We start from the raw sequence: 18,581 nt of genomic DNA, 5'->3' as shown, positions 1-18,581 counted from the left end.
CTTGTATATTCTAAACTTTTATCTATTTTTCACTCCATACTGCAGTCAAACCTGTTAATACTGACCACCCAAATTACTAGAAAAAATGTCCGTTATAGACAAGAGGTCTTTATATGAAGGCTAATTAAATATTTGATTTATGAATATGAATACTGTGGAGACTAGTGTGAAACACAAAACACCATCTATCATTTTGGCCTACAAAGGTTTATTTGAACAAATAGGCCGGTCACTGGTTCAAGACTGCAGGTGGTCATTAGCCCAGGTTTGAGTGTAGTACTAGTGTAGCATGTGACAATGCATTGCCAGATGGTAAAAAATGTTTCAATCAGTAGAAAAACTAGGTTTTTAAAAATGATAAAAAACGCTATATTATTTTCTTCATTGTAATTTTAAATTTTCTTTGAATATCTGGCTCATTTTCTAAAATTGCAATACTGTTACACACTGGTGCAGTTTCATGTTGCCATGAATATATTCCATATGAATAATAAACCAATGAATATTAACATGCCATTTATGACTAACTTTTTCAACAATTTTGAATATCCATCTTAATCTCAGCAGTATAAATGTGATACGATGTTTGTGTAACCAGTTATTATTTATTTCTGTTGTATCGTGCATTTATCACTTTCTATCACTCTCACATTCTCATCATTATTTTAACCACTGCACTAGGTTATCCATGTGTAATAAAAGAATGGTCCCCAGTGTGGTGCGATACAAGTTAAATAAGGGTGATGTGAAAGTGATAATACACAAGTTTATGGTTAGACATTAGTCACATGTTCATACATTAGATAATTCTAAGCTTTTCTTCAAAGAACAGCCTTTTTTTTTAAATTTTATTACTCATACTATAGTGTGACACTAAAAATTTGTTTTACTTACTTGCTTCTTGTCCCATTACACTGTATGCTCTATGTACAAGGGAGCAGTGCTCTCTTTTTATTACAATAATTACATTATCAGACGATAGAAAATTATTCACTGTGTTCTATTGGCTTTGCATTGCTACATTTGTGATGTAAAAATAAAATCATATTTATTCAAACTAACTTAAATCACTTCACATCGGCTTCTTTTCTGTTTCAGCATAGTCATACAGGTGTTTATGTTGCACAGCCAAAGCGTTCTATGCTGCTTAGTAGCATGGTTTGAGGAGTGAAACACAGGGATGAGAATGAGATTTTCAGCTGAAAGTAAAGTAGCCGGGGTCTGAGAACCGGAGTTGATCAAATCGTTACAATACAGACACTGTTCTCGGGACCTCGCACTTGCCGATGTAGTCACTCAATTTTCCAGTTACCACTTCATCTTTCTTCCCGATTCACACGTCAAAGTCACTTTCTTGTCAAGCCATGCCCATCGATCTTTCGCACAGCTGACTCATTGTTCACCATTATCGCTGCATGAAACTTGTAAACAATGATCCAACGCAGCTAACAATTGAAACAATAAAATTGTGCCGTTGGTGAAAAGAAGAAATGAAAGCTCTTCACTGATTGGCGTGTCAGAGCAAACCCAGTCAATTATGTTAATTGTCACATATTACTTCGAACACTTCAAAACCACTTCGGATTTTACGCACTGATGGAAAGAGTAGAACATTCCGCATTGGAGACGCTGCAAGTTGTCTCCCTTCGACCATACACTGATACAGGCCTCTTGCAGCCTACAAAAATGACATCTATTTAGTGTTTCTGTGAAATGTTTGTGCTTTAAATTTCCATAATGAAATAATGCTTGAAGAAAGACACACAGGCCTGTTACATAGTCTCAAAGATGTACTATATCTGAACATGGTCAATTGAATTGCCAATAACTTGCGTGTCGGACTATACTGTCTGTACTGTACTGTCACTCAACCACATCATGCTAACTAGTTGACCTGTCAATCGACCACATCATGCTAACTATCCCGCAGCCACCTCCCCCACACCTAAATGGCATAGTCCGACACGCAAGTTATTGGCAATTCAATTGACCACGTCCCTATATCTTGCAATTTGCTAACTCGTGTAATTTCCTAAACAGCTCTATAAATTACAATTACCAAAATTCATTAGCTAAACAGTTACATGTACTAGGGATAAAATGACTCATTGCATTTTTACATTGGACATGTAAATAATTTATTTAACAGAATATACAAATCACTAAATCTTAGCTGTGTATTAAAATAAAAAAATACAACTGGGAAGACATTTATAAAAATCAAGATACATGTACTTAACAAATGAATCTATTCAGAACTAAGGAATGGTTTGAAGTAAATTCCACTCCATAGATGGAAGAGCAACAGAATTTTCACTGGATTCTAGTGCAATCTGGTAAACAGCAAAATATACCACACATACTTAAAATTGCAGTAAAATGAGCCATGAACCAAAATCAGTAGCAATGATGTCTGGGTGGAAATTGTGCTGTGTTGACGACATTTTTTTTCTGAACTATGGGGGTACTATTTCTCAGTGATGCTATTTGAACAACATAAAATCCAGTCGTGCGGTTTCATATTCTGATTCGAAACTCGCCCTAGAAAGTATGAGTTATATAAATTTATAAGGAAGGGGCATAAATGCATACGGATACAGGAGTGCCTAAAAGGTAGATGTTTATCGTATTCTATGGGGAATGCTTCACATTGAAGAAGGCCATATTCACCTATCAGTTGGAAATTACATGTGCGATTCAACTGTTGGCTACCGGTATTTGCCAACATCTAATTACTAGTATTGCATTTGGCACATACTACTTCATACAATATGTAATACAATTTCAAGGGTTAGTACATCTGATTCACTTTTTAAATTACAATAATTCTGTTGAATACTGCTTCATGCTTCAGAAGTTCAATACATGTACATGATAATGTGATTAAAAATCACCAATCTTTTTTTTAAATGCATAGATAAATTATTACTGGAAGAGTAAATTCTGTGAAGACAGAATCATTGGGTCACAATTTTATAATGAATCTTAAACTAAATATTAGCACATCATGGACGGAGTGTAATAAACCAACTACAGGCTATGTTCACAGATTTGTTCACGTAGAAATTCAACATGTATTATGAATAATTTAAATAGCTATTTGACATTTTAAATATTCATCAATTAATACTTAAGTTTAATTGGCTTTAGATTCAGTTTTGCATAGTTATGAGTTAATTAACGAATTCGCCAAAGTCTGACCTGAATCCTCAGGTAACTTGCTAAGATTTGGCTCGTGAAATATGGTGAATGTTCTAAACCATCAGTTGTGACTAGCTCAAATTATACTGTACTGTATGGTAACCATACTGATGTTTTGGTCATCATTAGTTGTAACTTGTTATCATCAGCTGTGACTGTTCATCATAGTTTATGACGTTATCAGCGCTGGTCGTCATCATCAGTGACTTGTAATAAGTGAACTTGTTATCAGTGTTTCTGTACCTTCTTGGCAAGTATTATAAACTCTTCCTATGGAAACAAACAGGATTAAAATATTCCTCAAATGAGAATTCCCATGATTTTTCAGAGGAACAACTTGGACCCTTGTAATATGTTCATCTTTTGTTTGGTACAGTCCCAATTTTATAACCTTTGCTGTCTGCCCACTGCTTCAAAAGGTCGTCCTATAACAAAAGGAGACACGTCATCATAAGACATTTTGAAATCAAAATGAATGAAATGTGAATATTGGGATCAGTGGGCAAAATATCATGCAAGGGTAATTTATTTATTCAAATATTTGAAATGAACATGTATTTAACTCTACTTTAGTAAATTTTATGTTGAATAGCTCATCTATATGCAAAGTACCAGAAATCGACACAAGCACCACAATCCTTGCGTGATTTGAATTGTGTGTACACAACATGGGAGCTATATCCATTTTGAACAACCATTTGTGTTGTCTAAACATAAGGGTAATCAGGTAATGAAAAGTATGCACAGATTTCAACCAAAAGATTATTCGAAAAAGAAGCAAGCATAGCATTTGAATGAAGTTAGACCTGAAAGGAGCCGAGTATAGTGTCATCTTTTATATTCTACCTGTTGTGTTAACTGAAGTTCAAATTTTTTGCATAATGTTGCTAGTTGTTTAATTGTGGCTTCTTGGTTCTCAATTGTGGTTCTCTTATGTTCGACTTGTTTCAAAAGATCTTGACAATTCTGACAGTTTTCCTGAAGAAAAAACAAATTAACAAAATGAATAATAATCTTGAATTAGTATGATACTTAGTATTATAATACATCTGTCACCATAACACCATAAGTTACAGCGTGCCGTAATTTTGCGGTATTTTCATCCTACCATATTAGGAAATGCAAATTCCTAATATTTAGTGGTAAGCGTCTTCTAATCATAAAAACAAACATGGCTGCCACCAGGGTTTGAAGTTCGCCGATTCTGTTCTAAACGTTTTGGATTTCGGCATTCCTATGATGTATCATTGGGAGGAAAAGATGTATAATAATAAGCTTATTACGATGATACCTCAAAGTATGCACTCAGACAGTACTCCGCTGCACGATGGTAGATACTCCAGCTGTTCTGTTTTTGTGCATACTTTGAGGTATCCTCGTAATATTATACACCTGTCAGTGTATCTACATGTACATACATTATTATTTGTATCATACCGTATTAGGAAATGCCAACTCCAAATATGGAGTAATTTCGCAATTTTTATAAGGCTTGACCTTTTGCTATGTGTTGTATACTCTCGCTATAAACTATCTTCAGGGGAAATTGTGACAGGGAATTGTAGAGTGAACTCACATCTCTAACTTTTAAAGCTCTCATCTTTGATTTCAGAAGTCTGCATTCCTCATTTATCCTGTTAAGTTCTTTACTCAGCTCTTCCAACTGTTGCTGTCTCTCCCTGTGGAAAGAAGTCATAAAAATGAAATTCACTCCTGGACCCACACATATTAATATGCAGTCCATAATGTGTTTCAGTGACGTTCACGGCTTATTTTTCTCCACAAATAATTTGCAACAATCTTCAAACTGTTCTAGTGTGCAGTCAGCTGCCCTAAAGAACTATTCTTACAGGACAGGGATAATTACAAGTTTTATAGAACAGGTTATGAATATACATCAAATATTGTTGACCTCGTGGTGGTAATAATAATGAAGAACATTTTGTTGTTTCAGATTAAAAATTACAATGGGACTAACATTATTTGTGCAGGAGCCAGGAGGATCAGATTTTGGGGGTAGATTATTTTTTACTTTTTGTTTGTTCCACCTACCCCTCATTTTCGTCATTAACTTATACCTCTCACTTACAGCTTAGCTTAAAGCGCGGTAGTCGTTGCGCAGCGTGTGTTCGAATTTCATGTAAATAAACAATGTATTTTACACGCGTTGTATACGTCGCTATGAGTCTCATATCGAACAGGACGCAGCACAACAACTGCTACCCTTTAACCCATTCCTTCCTTAATTCTCTACACAAACACACAGTAATAATGGTACAGTCCAGGATTGACTCCTCATGTGTCACTACAATTATGCTATCATTTCAATGCCTTGAAAAATGTTTCAAGCTTATTTTGACATGTTTTTGGCATATTATTTAATTAACCTTTTAACTGTCACCACATGGTTTTGTCACTTTCCAGAAGATAGACTACTATCAATGCTGAATTTATAACATTTTGGTAAAAACATTCAAAAACAATTTGTGTTAGATGTCCATTGTGTCCTAAGCTATTATACGAGTAACAATGTTGATCTTGTACACAAAGTGGGTTGCTGAAAATGTGTAACCTTCGTTCAATGAGAATATACAGATTTACACTGTATCAGCTGCAATTTGCATGATAGAACCAATACATTTGAACAAATTTTACCCAAGGACTCCATTTGTATTTAAAAAAACGGCCACATACAGTCAGAGTAACAAAGGATTTTCTGGTTTGCAACTTTTTCATTTGCTTTTGATCATATTGATTCTGAAAGTTCAATGCTTTTTTTGGTAAAATATAAGAAACACATTTTTGTATTCATGTACAAAAAATATAATTTGTGACAACTAATCACCAATTATACATATACATGTACATTTCAATACACCTGGGTAAGGAAATGTTAATTAAAGTTGCAAGTAAACTAAGTAAAATAAACCAGCCATAAAATAAACTTTTCTATCATGGAATCAACAGGATATGTACATTATATTTTATTATTTGTAATTTCAACTTTGAAAGTTTTCAAGAAAAATTATTTGTTTTTCCTTTAAGTATACCATATTTACTACACTGGCAAAAACTAGAACATCACTGCCAGCAATACATACCAAGAATTGTCTTTTAGTGCATCAGCCATTTTCATTTTCAGCCCATGTAGCTTTGTATCTCTTAGAGCAATTTCTTTGTCCTTCTCAGCACGAAGGTCAGCCAAGCGCTTTTCATACTATACACACAAAAAAACAAACAATAAAAGTAATGTTCATTATAAATTAGGCAGTTACTGTTTACCGTTGCCGTGATCTATAGATGAGATTCCCTGGCAACGATCATCAGCAAGGTTAAAAATGTATGCAAACAATAAATATCAACTGGCCTTCACCTGACCTTATCATAAAGTGTATACACACATGGATTTAACTTGTTGGTATATACACATTATATTATTGATTGTTGTTAGCTTAACAGTTATATTCAATTAACGTATGTCAGGTTTTTCCCCTAATGAACAGGTAAACTCTGTAATATTAGTTGGAAATCAGAGAACCACTGTAAATCCATTACATGTAATTATTCACTGGTTTTTCATTTTGTAAAACCTACTATAAAATTAAATTCATTTACCGGTAAACGTTTAATATCACAAGTCTCACTGTTTTACAGTGAAATACTGTAAAACACTTTATTTTATTTGGAATTAATTTTTGCTGAAAGAATAATTCAGTGAAAATAAAATCCAGCAAATATACCTTTTTTCCTATATTTTGCATTCAATTCGTCAAGTATTTTAGAGTACATGTATGTGAATTTAAAAATTATACCAAGTGAGTATATACCAAATAGTAAAATTTATATATTGACGTTTTACAGTATTATCTTATTCTTTTCTTCTTCTAGTTTACTGCCAAAATACACCTTACTTATGAACACACTGTGGAACTGTAATTTAAGTTTTATGCAGTGAACTATGTGACAGTAAAATATGTCATACTCCAGTAGTTGAAAATATGAAATTTGCATATTACCAATTTGGGAGCATTGGACTGTAGAACCCAGGATTTATCTATCAAATGGAAACCAACACGGAGAGAAGATTGAATTGAAAAATTATCATATTGAAAGTCTTGTTATAATAATTTGATAAAAGAAAGTTTTAGGGAAGTGGCAATATATAATGGATGATACTAGTCTTTAACTCCTTGAACATCATCATTCTTCAGCAAAATATTGATGAAAATGTTTTGCACATTTTTATGTGCTTTCTAGATCAAAAATATTTCTTTTTTTTCAAAGAAATAGGTAAACAACAATTCAAGCGTTTACAAGTTTTCCTAAAGATGTGTTTAAGTGAGAAAATGTGGATTGATGATACACACTGTCAAATAAATAGTTTTGTCTTATTTCACACTAAATAGCAGTGATACATGTACATTGAGATAATTTTAGTTTTCAAGATATTCAACTTGTATGATTCAGTCAGTATGCTTACCATAAAAGTTAGATCTTTAAGTTTAACATCATGTGCTTTCTTCATCTCATTTAGAATACTCTCTTTTTCTTTGACTAACTTCAGTGCTTCAGACAGAGCTGTCTTTGTTTTTTCATGCTCCGCCTGTTCCCCTTCAAACAACTGTTTATATTTTTGTTCCTGCAATATAAATAAAAACAGGTTTTCATTTTACATTGTCAGACACAATAACCAGCACAATGGAATGTTAAATCAAAGAAAGCCTAGAAAGAACTCCCGTGTGCTGAGAGTATTGAAGACACAGTAAAAATTAATTCAAAATTACTTGTACTTGAGATATTGATGGAATAGCTGAAAACTAATTATGTAAATCAGGTAACTGATATGAACAGATTTAAGTGTAAAACTAATAAGGTCTGCACAATGTACCAAGTTTCATTGAAATGTGATTAGAACCCAAAAAATATTAATTATTATGCTAATTAGAGAGTTAATATGAACAGATTTTAACCCAAAATTAATCAGGCTGTCTATTGTCCTAGAGCATTTATGTACCAAGTTTTATTCAAATGTGATGATCAATACTTGAGATATCAGTATTAATTAATTATGTTAATTAAGTTATTAAGAAGCATACATATTTACCAAAAACTAATATGGTGTATAGTCCTAGGTTCATTGAAAGTTTCATTGAAATCCAATGAGTGGTTTGTAGACATCAGTGCAACAGCCATAGAACAGCAAAAAATTAACTAATTATGCAAATTAGGTAATTAATAGGCACAATTATTTATTCCAAAATTAATCAGGTCTCTGCATAGTCCTAGAAAATGTTGCAAGTCTCATTGAAATGTGATGATTAGTACTTGATATATCAGGTGAAAAGCTGAAAATTAACTAATTATGCTAATAAGGTGATTAATATGCACAAATATTTACCCCAAAACTAATTAGGTCTCTGCACAGTCCTCAAGTAACTATGTACCAAGTTTCATTGATATGTGATCATTACTACTCGAAATATCAAAAGCTGAAAATTAATTAATTATGCAAATTAGGTAATTAATATGTACTGATATTACCCTAAACACTACCAGGTCTGTGCAGTGTCATATGACATCTATGTACCAAGTTTTATTGAAATGTTATGATTAGTACTTGAGATATCAGTGGAAAAGCTGAAAATTGATTAATCATTATGTAAATTAGGTAATTAATAATATTAACAGATTTTTACCCAAAACTAATCAAATCTGTGCATTAGTTCAGAGCATCCATGTGCCAAGTTTCATTGAAATCCAATGAGTGGTTCTTCAAATATCAGTGGAACAGTCATGGAACAGCTTGGAATCAGTTAATTATCATTCAAATTAGATAATTAATATTCATAGATTTTTACCCAAAACTAATCAAATCTGCGCACTAGTTCAGAGCATCCATGTGCCAAGTTTCATCAAAATCCAATGAGTGGTTCTTCAGATATCAGTGGAACAGTCTTGGAAGAGCTAAAAATCAGCTAATTATCATGCAAATTAGGTAATTAATATTCATAGATTTTTACCAAAACCTAATCAACTCTGCGCATTATCCCAGAGCATCTATGTACCAAGTTTCACCAAAATTTGATTAGTGGTTCTTGAGATAACGGTGGAACAAAAAAAGTGACATACATACATACAGACATACAGACAGGGTAACTGCAAAGACTCCCTTTTGTGCTTCGCACACGGGAGTCAAAAACTAAATCTGCTAATACTTGTCAGGTGGAGGAATTAATTAAACCAAGTGATAAATTTTCCCAGTGATTCCACAGATGTAGATGATCCAAATAGTCAAAACATCTGATTAAACCTGCAACCTTTGTCAAGCTTTCTGTTTAGATTAAAACTTTGAATATTCTTTTAAATCAACTAATTAATAAGGTGAGCGAACTCTAAAGGAAGAAAGTTTGATAAGGAACCTTTAGTTGAAACATTTTTCTACCTATTTTTACAAATTTTGATAAAAGATTTACTGACAAAAATTGTTTAAAGGTATCTTGTAGAAATCTCTTCATGTATGATAAACAACTTATAGAACCTTTTTAATTTTTAGACTGGGTGTGAAACATAAAGTGCTATTCTAGTGACTGTATGAGTATAATATACATGCAACTTTTGTTCAAGTTAGGTATTTTGTCAATTGTGCTATTTAATTCTTTTAATCTATTGACTGAAGCAATTATTTTTTACTCACACTCTAGTTGAAGGCTAGTAAGCTGATGTAAATGTAAGCAACTCATTGTCAGTTGCGTTTATTGACCATAAATGTTTATCTGTCAAAAACACAGTTTTATCACAGTTTCAAATAAAAGACTAAACAATTAATTGTTGTAAAACATCAACATAAAATTATTTCCATAACAACCATGTAAGCTGTTTTTCATTGTTTACTAATTGTAAAGTAGTTTTTCATCCAAAATATTGCCCCTAGTGATGAGCCATGCTCAATTAATTATGACCTGACTCAACCCTGTTTGTCTCATTGCTCGAACTGTGTGGCACGTTTTGTCATTCACAGGACCTGGGTGATTAATTTAGTTAATATTTTACTAACATGACAATTGCAAATGTATACTGTACCCGGTAAACCACTTTTTTTTAGTTTCAGAAGAGACAATGTTCTTGAGTTGGGGATCCCAATAAAATCTTCACAGCTACAAAAGTCACTGTGGCTTACTGTTTTAATGATTCCTTTTTAATGCAAATTAACTGTGGCTATTCCACCAATGTGGTAATTTGATGTAATGTAATGTAGTGAATGACCAGCACTACTAATCTAATACTACTAATATTACCTCTGGGCTCTCTATGGTTTAACATTCTGCTGACCTTCAATATCATAGTCACTCTACTGAATAAACTAAGTAGGTGATTTGTGGTTGAATGCAACAAGTAGCGCACTATGATTTTATTTGGCTCAACATCAAGTCTTCCTGTGATATGTAGTGTTTTCTGTTAAAATAACTACTATTGAAATCTGTAATTTTACAATCATGTTACCAATATCCCCTCAAGCCTTTAAAAAATATAATTTTAATGTTTCTTTTAACAACTGAGACATCTGAACAAATAGTTACTCTTTCAAAATATAATTAATGAAAGGATTATAGTATTATCAGTATCAAACTTCATTTCAAATTTGTACACAGCCTGAAGCAAAAATAGTTACAGAATACTTACAACTTCAGCCATCTTTAAAATAAGATTATCAATTTCTTCTTGCTTGACTTTTAATTCAGCTCTTAATTGTTCTATAAGTTTTTGAAGTGATGATAATTTATTTTTATACTGCTTCTCTCTTACCTATAAACAAAAATTGAAAAGTTAAACCATGGTGGAATACCAGACATTATACTCTTGATATCCAATCCCTACCAGTACATTCCCTCAGCATTTGTACTATCCCCAGCAACTGCCGGTACTTTTTTTTCTGGAGATTATATCATTTGGTATACCTGTTTATTGACTGTTTTACCATCTTTCACCCATTAACAGTTCTCCACTCACTTTCATCTCAGTAATTGCTAATTTCATGAATGTCCTTCCTTCTTGCACTTTTTCTTGGTCTTAAAATTCCAAATATATTCCTTCTCTTTCTCAAGCAGCTTAAATTTTCTTCCCAAATAAACTTCCCGCTCTACTCTTCTAATATCACCTTCCCTTCTCCCAAAATGTATCTGTTCTCCTTCCAGTAACATCCCACCATTATTTATGATCTCAGCAGCTTTCCTACCAAAGCTCCCTCCTCTCAGCAGCTTTCTTACCCAAGCTCCCTCCTCTCAGCAGCTTTCTTACCCAAGCTCCCTCCTCTCAGCAGCTTTTCTACCCAAGCTCTCTCCTCTCAGCAGCTTTCCTCCCCAAGCTCCCTTCTTCCAGCAACTTTCCTACCTTAGCTACCTCCTCTCAGCAGCTTTCTTACCCAAGCTCCCTCCTCTCAGCAGCTTTCCTACCCAAGCTCCCTTCTTTTAGCAGCTTTCCTCCCCAAGCTCCCTTCTTTCAGCAACTTTCCTATTTAAGCTCCCTCCTCTCAGCAGCTTTCCTACCCAAGCTCCCTCTTCCTAACACTTACCCCTCCACTCATTAGTTTTCTTACCCATGCTCCCTGCTCCCAACACTTACCTCTCCACACGGTCATTAGTGTTCCTACCCATGCCCCCTCCGCCCAACACTAACCCTCTACTCATTAGCTTTCCTACCCAAGTCCCCTCCTCACGTCCTCCTTTCAGTTCCTACCAAAGGTCCATCCACCATGCTTACCCCCTTCCTTTCCCCTTCTCATCAGCTGCTTTCTCACCTGTAAATCCTTTAATTCTTCTAACTTAGCAGAACTGATCTCAATTCTAGATGAAGAACTCGCTGTTCTTGATGATGCTGGTTCAGGTGTTTCCGTTTCAATACCCGTAATCTGTAAAGCATCTTGCAGACCATTATGATGTCCCCTTTGACACCGCTGCTCGGACAATGATTTCCTTGACAACGGAGGAAATTTCGTCTTTTGATAAACACTGTTTATAGTTCTTGGTGATCCAAGACGTCTCCTTGGAGATGCCATGATTAATAGTTTATCTTTGTTTTGTCTGTTATACACAAAGACTAGGCATATACAATGTAGCGTGTAAACGTAATGAAAATCATTGAATCTCTGTTACCATGGAGATTAGATATGTAATACTTCATCTTCTGAAGTAAAATAGAGAAGTAAAGGTTGTGATCTGAAAAAGAAAAACAAATGCATTAGCATACCATATTTGAAAACAATTCACAAGATTTTTTTTATTAACATATTCAAGAACACAAAGAACACAGTTTCAGGTCAACATGTTTATAAAAAAACATGGCGGATATCGTATCGCATCAAGCTTACAATAAAACTATGTTGAATTTACCTTACATTTCATAACAATACAGCAAATTTATTTTTTGTATGTTATTATAATCACAACTGAGTCCCAATCAACAATTGCAACACTTCGAAAACAAGTAAGTTATTCACTTGTGAAACACAGCATGACCGGATTGCGCTACTGTACCGTGATCATTTGCTACTAAGCAATGCATTTGTGTTTATTTTTTATTTATTTTACTTCTAGAATATACTATTCGTTAACACAAAATTAAAAAAAAAAAATGCATATTACATTAAATATACTCAGTATTTTTTTGTTATCATGTGAACAGTTTTTTTGATTGACTGCAATTTTTCAACATTTCGTGAAGCCTATTTTAGAACCAAATTAAGGCCTTTCACTCTTCCCTGACGCCTGAATTAGAGTGATGCCTACTAGAAATTATAAAGTAGCCTAATTAAAAAAAGAAATCTACAACTTGCAAGGATTTTTGGGACCAACTAAGATCAAAGAAAGTTTAGAAAGAACTCCTGTGTGCTGAGGTATTGGAAGCATGAAGTAAGTATCTCCAATTCACATAAAGCAAAGACAATAGAAATGTCTAATGTCTTTGCATATTAAAAGCAAATATTGTTTATTGCGTGCAAAATCATTGAAATATGTCTTATTTTGTCTATGCACTTAGCTTTGTCATTCAATACCTTCAATACTGCAACAGTACTTATTATTATAATTATGCATAACATATTATAATTATGCATATTAATGAGGTCATATAACCCCACTATACAAACTAGGTAATTAAATGCACACATTTCAACCCTGAAGTAATCAGATCTTTGGAATATCTGAAAGCACTTATGTGAGTTTCATTGACATTTGATGAGTATGTGGTATTCAAGATACCTGTGAAACACCTGTAAATTGGTTAATTTATGCATGCAAAATAGGTAATTAGTAAGAACAAAATTTAACCTTACCCTAATCACATATATGGCTTATCCCAGAGCACCTATGTAACAAGTTTGATTGAAATCTGATGAAAAACCACTTTAGTTATTGGTGGAAAACGCTAAAAATTAAGCATTTAATATGCACAATTTAAACCAAAGTTGGTGCATTGTCCTCAGGCATATTATTGAAATGTTATTGAAATGCAATTACTAGATTTGAGATATTGGATATTGCTTAATTAACTGCAATGGCTTCGCACACGGTAGCCAACAACCAACAACAACATTGTTATTTGTGACCATACAGATGAGCAAGTAAAGGAATTCAACAAGCAGCCTGTCGGCTGAGATAGCTCCGCTGTTAGCAATGCACATGGCAATTAAAGAACAGAAGATATCATTAGAAAATGAACAAATCTGATAGAGGTCCACATGTAGTACCTATATGTATAATATATCAAAGCAATTGGACTTGCGGTTTTCAACAAGAAGTCGAAAATATCACTTTTTACCAAAAATTACAAAAATATTCATCAAAATTAGAGAATTAAAGATATCATCATGAAATGAACAAATCTGAGAGAGGTCCACATGTAGTACCGGTACCTATATGTAATATCAAAGCAATTGGACTTGTGGTTTTTAACAAGAAGTTGAAAATATCACTTTTTACCAAAAATGACAAAAATATTCACCAAAATTAGAGAATTGAAGATATCATCATGAAATGAACAAATCTGAGAGAGGTCTACCCAAGGTACATATACACCAAGTATCAAAGCATTCAGGCTTGTAGTTTTCAAGAAGAAGTTGAAAAAGTAAAACATTGACACGGACGTCGACGGACAACGACGACGGACAATCACTTATATGATAAGCTCCGCTCGACAAAGTCGACAGCGGAGCTAATAAAGAGGACATTATGATGCAAAAAAGATATGATATGACCTTTGTATGACACCTTAATCCTACAGATTACATGCATTGTCAATTTTACATATTGAAATAACTAAATTGTCTTTGTTTTTTAACAAAATATTTTTTAAAACATAGAATTCAATCACTGTATCTTTAACCAAGAATACTGTTTTTCAAATTATACAGATACACTGCTACATGTATAAATAATACTTTGTGGGACAACTGACTTGTGATTAAACCACTAATGGATGTATATTGACGTGATCCCTGTCAACTGACACATGAATTCCACCCATACAATACAAACATAACCATGCTGTGCTAATAAAACCAAACCATTGTCAAACTAACAACACAGAATTCCTTGTAGTTTTCCGGCTCAGCATTTTTGTGAGCGTGACTATCTTTGGTGTGCATACATGCATGTTTTCAATAGGCTATGAAATGAACCTGACATTTTATCAATTATTCAATACTGATGTCCTCATCAGTGTGTCCTCTAATAGAACTGATTTTGTAGGGATACCCAAAATGGAATCCTACCAATCAAGTTTAGTCAGCTTGTAAAATAAGATCTTCAAGAAAAGAAAAAAAAATTATATGTATGTATAGGGGACTTAAGGCACAGCCAAAAATGTTTTACATTTACAATGTATTTTAAACTTTTTTTTAAATATAAAATGTGAATTTCATTTTACCAAATTACAAATTCCAAAAGGCCAGACTTTTTTTATTCCTTGTTTCTAGAGTTTTTATAGGGCAAAAAAAAAAAATTCTTTTTTTCCATTAGATTTGTGTGATTCTTAAAAGAGTTGTAGGTGAGATCATTGATCGGAGAGAAGAAATGAAATAAAATAAAATTTTATTTCATTTATAACCTTGTTTCTCATCTGCACGAGACTTCGGTACTTTGATCATGATACTCCCACGAAAAATGCAACTTGGGTTTGTTATGCGGCGGGCGGAACAAAAATGAAGATAAAAATAAGTGTTTTAGCAATTTTTTGCACTTACAAGTCGGCGGGTGCGAGAAATTACGCCAAAATAAAATTTTATTTTTATTTCATTTTCGACTCCTGTTCATTCGGCGGGTTTGCGAAACAAGGGATAATAAAAGTCTGGCCTAACTGTACTAAGATGTTTTTTCAAGTTCACTATATCACTGTATGATTTTCTGTTATTGAGAATTAACACTAGTTGTGTCACAGCAAATCTTTGTTTGTCATTGGTGCGTCATATTGGCTTAGACGACACATTGGTTTTCATACATAGCCAACAATGTACAGACTCTTAGACAATACACATACACAAGGTGTACTAAAAATACAAATTCCATCATTTTTCATAGGATAAAATATTCATGACGATCAGTTTAATACATTCTAAAAGCTCAAAGTTAATATAGTTCAGTGTTGCCCATGCTTTTCAGTTACAAGACATCAATCTTGTAATTTGCATTTGCAATTATTTGGTAGTCACATTCTCATTTACATTGTTATTGGATTCAAACACTGAGAATCACTGTACAGTGTATCGCCATGGGTTACAATATTATTAAGGCACATACCTGCAAGTGATACAGGCTACCATGTTTCCTATATGTACATGTAAGTGCAATATTATAAACCCTTCAGTTATAATAACAATTTATTAATGTCTTTATAAAAGCTATATTTTCAAGATATTGATTTAATTATAGACCTGTCTTTTAAGTCTATGATATATATAGTTAAAGAAATATTATTTCAGTCTTTCAGGTTTCTTTCAGTCATTGGCCATGTATCCCACAAGCTGAGTGTGGTGATTAGTCAAACATATATGAATATTTAAAAAACAAATTCATGCCTTCATGAAATGCATAGTAATCAAACAAGAAAATAAGTTTAACATTTATTAAATAGTATTTTTGAATACCTGCATTAAAATTTGATTTAGATCAACAAAACATCCTCTGAAACAGACAATAAACACTGAGGCACACTGGTATGCAAAATTGTCACAACTTTCAAACTGACGAGTGTGATAAAAACCATTAAATATGGGAAAGAGTTATTATTTAAAGCGCGGTAGTCGTCACGCATGTGCGAGATATATGGGTCTCATATAAACAAAGACGGCGACTTTGACTGTTGTGCAGATCAACGAGTATGAACTGAGACGTTTCCAAGCTTTAATTAAGTAATTTTCATGTTATTGGAAGGCATCAAAGGAGTCACCGGCGGTAATCAGTGCAAGTCGCGCCCAGGTCAAACCTCATACTTGTGATTTCCATTTGAATAGTGCATTGGATTGTGGGAAAATCAATGTTTATCAACACAAATGTGGCTCATGCGTGACGACTACCACGCTTTAACTGTATTAAGGTAGAGATGCAGTTTATCTGACAGGTTTTGTCCACAAAACTATATATTTTCGGAAAGCTTATTGTATGAATTTAAAAATTTTGTTAGTATTTTTTTTTATGGACACTGTATTTTGAAATATGCACAAAAATGTGCTTTAAAAAAAATAGCTTCTAAACCATGCTTCTGTTCCCTGTCAAAATTGGTTTATGGGTACATCTGTTTGCTATGAAGAAAGTGCCATCTTGAAAACTGTTTTGCAGGGCAGCAGCTCAAATTTCACTACTTCAAGTTTATGCATAAATTAACACCCAGGCTAGTTGTTGTACGATTGTTGTAACACTGTTCAACCAAAAACAATGCCCCAACGGTGTTTTGAAGATAAACACATTATCAATCATTTGTGAAAATTTCAAAACAAAAGGTCACAGCGTTTAGGAGCTATTTTTTTTAAAGTTCTGGGATGTGCACTAAAAAGAAGCTGAGATAATTGCTAATTTGCATAACAATTCACTCAGTAAGAAGTTTGCTAATGCTCATAATTAAAATGGCTGTAAGAGTTCTAAATTTAGATGTATTATCGTTTTGTAAAAAGTTAAATATAGTGCATAATATGGAGATCCCGTCATTTCTTTTTTTCACCATGTTTTTTGTTAACATCTGGCAATACTTAGTGTCAAACTAAAATCAAATGAATCCACTGTAGCAAGTAACAGTGTTTCCAAGGAGTTCTGTAGTGAGGCACTGATTTTTTTTTAAATTAATGAAAAATTATTATCATTTATAAATGAACTACAAGTTTACTAACGATGTTTTTTTTTCGTTTTTGTAGTGTCATCGTTACAAAAACGTCTATTACACTGATTTTCTATACAAGTTTACTTGGTCTCTTTGATAAATGTCGTATACAACTCTATGTACTGCACCGCCACAAACACAATACATATAAAACAATGCCCAGGGGAAAAGGAGCGACTAAACAGTAAACTTCCACAAGAACAACAAAACAACAACAACACCCGATGACCAACTTGAATAAAAACAGCTGAGCATGGTCGCTTGTTGGTTCAGAAATCTTCCCAAAGTTGTGGTCATTTTTTAAAAAAAATAATAATAATAGTTTTGAATGAAATCGTGCGAATCTAAATTATGGTCAGTGCGAGTTCCAGTTTAGTCTAGCTGGCCACAGTCTATCGGGGCTGTGAGCTGGCAAACTGACGATACGTCTGCTACCACCGCTATCGTGTTCGCTGGTCCCTTTCCTCTGACCGTTGTTTACGTTATCAAACGAATAAGTAGAATTTACCTTTTCAGCACAGGTCGGAAGTCAAACTAACACAGGTGGTTGTCAAAACTATCGTGAAAATCCTTGCATGATACGATGTTGTTGACAATCAGGCTAACAGGAGAATGGATGAAAGAGACCAAGTGTCCCAGAAGACTACGAGTTTGTCACAGTGGAAGCCATTTTGGCGTTGAGTAACTAAGCTCGATGATATTGATATGCAAATGAGGTGTTTATAGTACGAGGCCCGACATTGGTGAAAACATTGAAAATTTGCACTTTTCAAACTTTTTTGACCCAGGAACTGGAGACACTGTTTTTATTTGTTTATAAACTTAATATTTATCAACCTGATTTTATATCATGATATCATTAATAAGGTTGATGGTTTACTGTTAGTGTGTCGTTCTACAATCTGTCGAAAAAGTTCTAAAATTTCCTATATTTTTTATAGCTTTGATTGATATAAAACTTCTTGTGCAAACCATTAAATATATTATTATGTGTAAATATACAACAGTTGAATGACAAG

At 33.5% G+C, this 18,581-nt stretch overlaps 1 protein-coding gene across 3 annotated transcripts; it reads right to left on the bottom strand.

Moving 5' to 3' along the window:
- Positions 1-2,113: 2,113 nt before the first annotated feature.
- LOC100373108 (uncharacterized) lies at positions 2,114-18,238 on the bottom strand. Of its 3 annotated transcripts, none has more exons than XM_006814299.2 (8): positions 18,071-18,238; positions 11,996-12,413; positions 10,882-11,004; positions 7,682-7,840; positions 6,303-6,418; positions 4,778-4,880; positions 4,048-4,179; positions 2,114-3,626 (listed from the first exon to the last, which is right to left on the bottom strand). In XM_006814299.2, the coding sequence occupies exons 2-8, from the start codon at positions 12,251-12,253 to the stop codon at positions 3,558-3,560; spliced, it is 960 nt and encodes a 319-aa protein (XP_006814362.2). In that variant the 5' UTR covers positions 12,254-12,413; positions 18,071-18,238; the 3' UTR covers positions 2,114-3,557. The 3 variants fall into 3 exon arrangements, with proteins under 3 accessions (XP_006814362.2, XP_085347459.1, XP_085347458.1); XM_085491333.1 differs by having other exon boundaries at positions 2,114-3,471; XM_085491332.1 differs by lacking the exon at positions 18,071-18,238 and adding an exon at positions 13,529-13,553.
- Between the last annotated feature and the right edge of the window lie 343 nt (positions 18,239-18,581).

Source organism: Saccoglossus kowalevskii, chromosome 16, assembly GCF_978046115.1.
Source record: "Saccoglossus kowalevskii chromosome 16, keSacKowa6.1, whole genome shotgun sequence".
NCBI classification, from domain to species: domain Eukaryota; kingdom Metazoa; phylum Hemichordata; class Enteropneusta; family Harrimaniidae; genus Saccoglossus; species Saccoglossus kowalevskii.
This window is presented reverse-complemented; position numbering and strand designations above follow the sequence as displayed.

What these genes read in the sequence shown, in the direction of transcription:
- LOC100373108 (XM_006814299.2), bottom strand. Translation starts at nt 12,253, where the DNA reads ATGGCATCTCCAAGGAGACGTCTTGGATCACCAAGAACTATAAACAGT. An exon ending in AAGAATTAAAGGATTTACAG is followed by an intron (nt 11,005 to 11,995) that starts GTGAGAAAGCAG and finishes TTTTGTTTATAG; the next exon opens with GTAAGAGAGAAGCAGTATAA. An exon ending in AACTTCAGTTAACACAACAG is followed by an intron (nt 3,627 to 4,047) that starts GTAGAATATAAA and finishes CTTTTGTTATAG; the next exon opens with GACGACCTTTTGAAGCAGTG.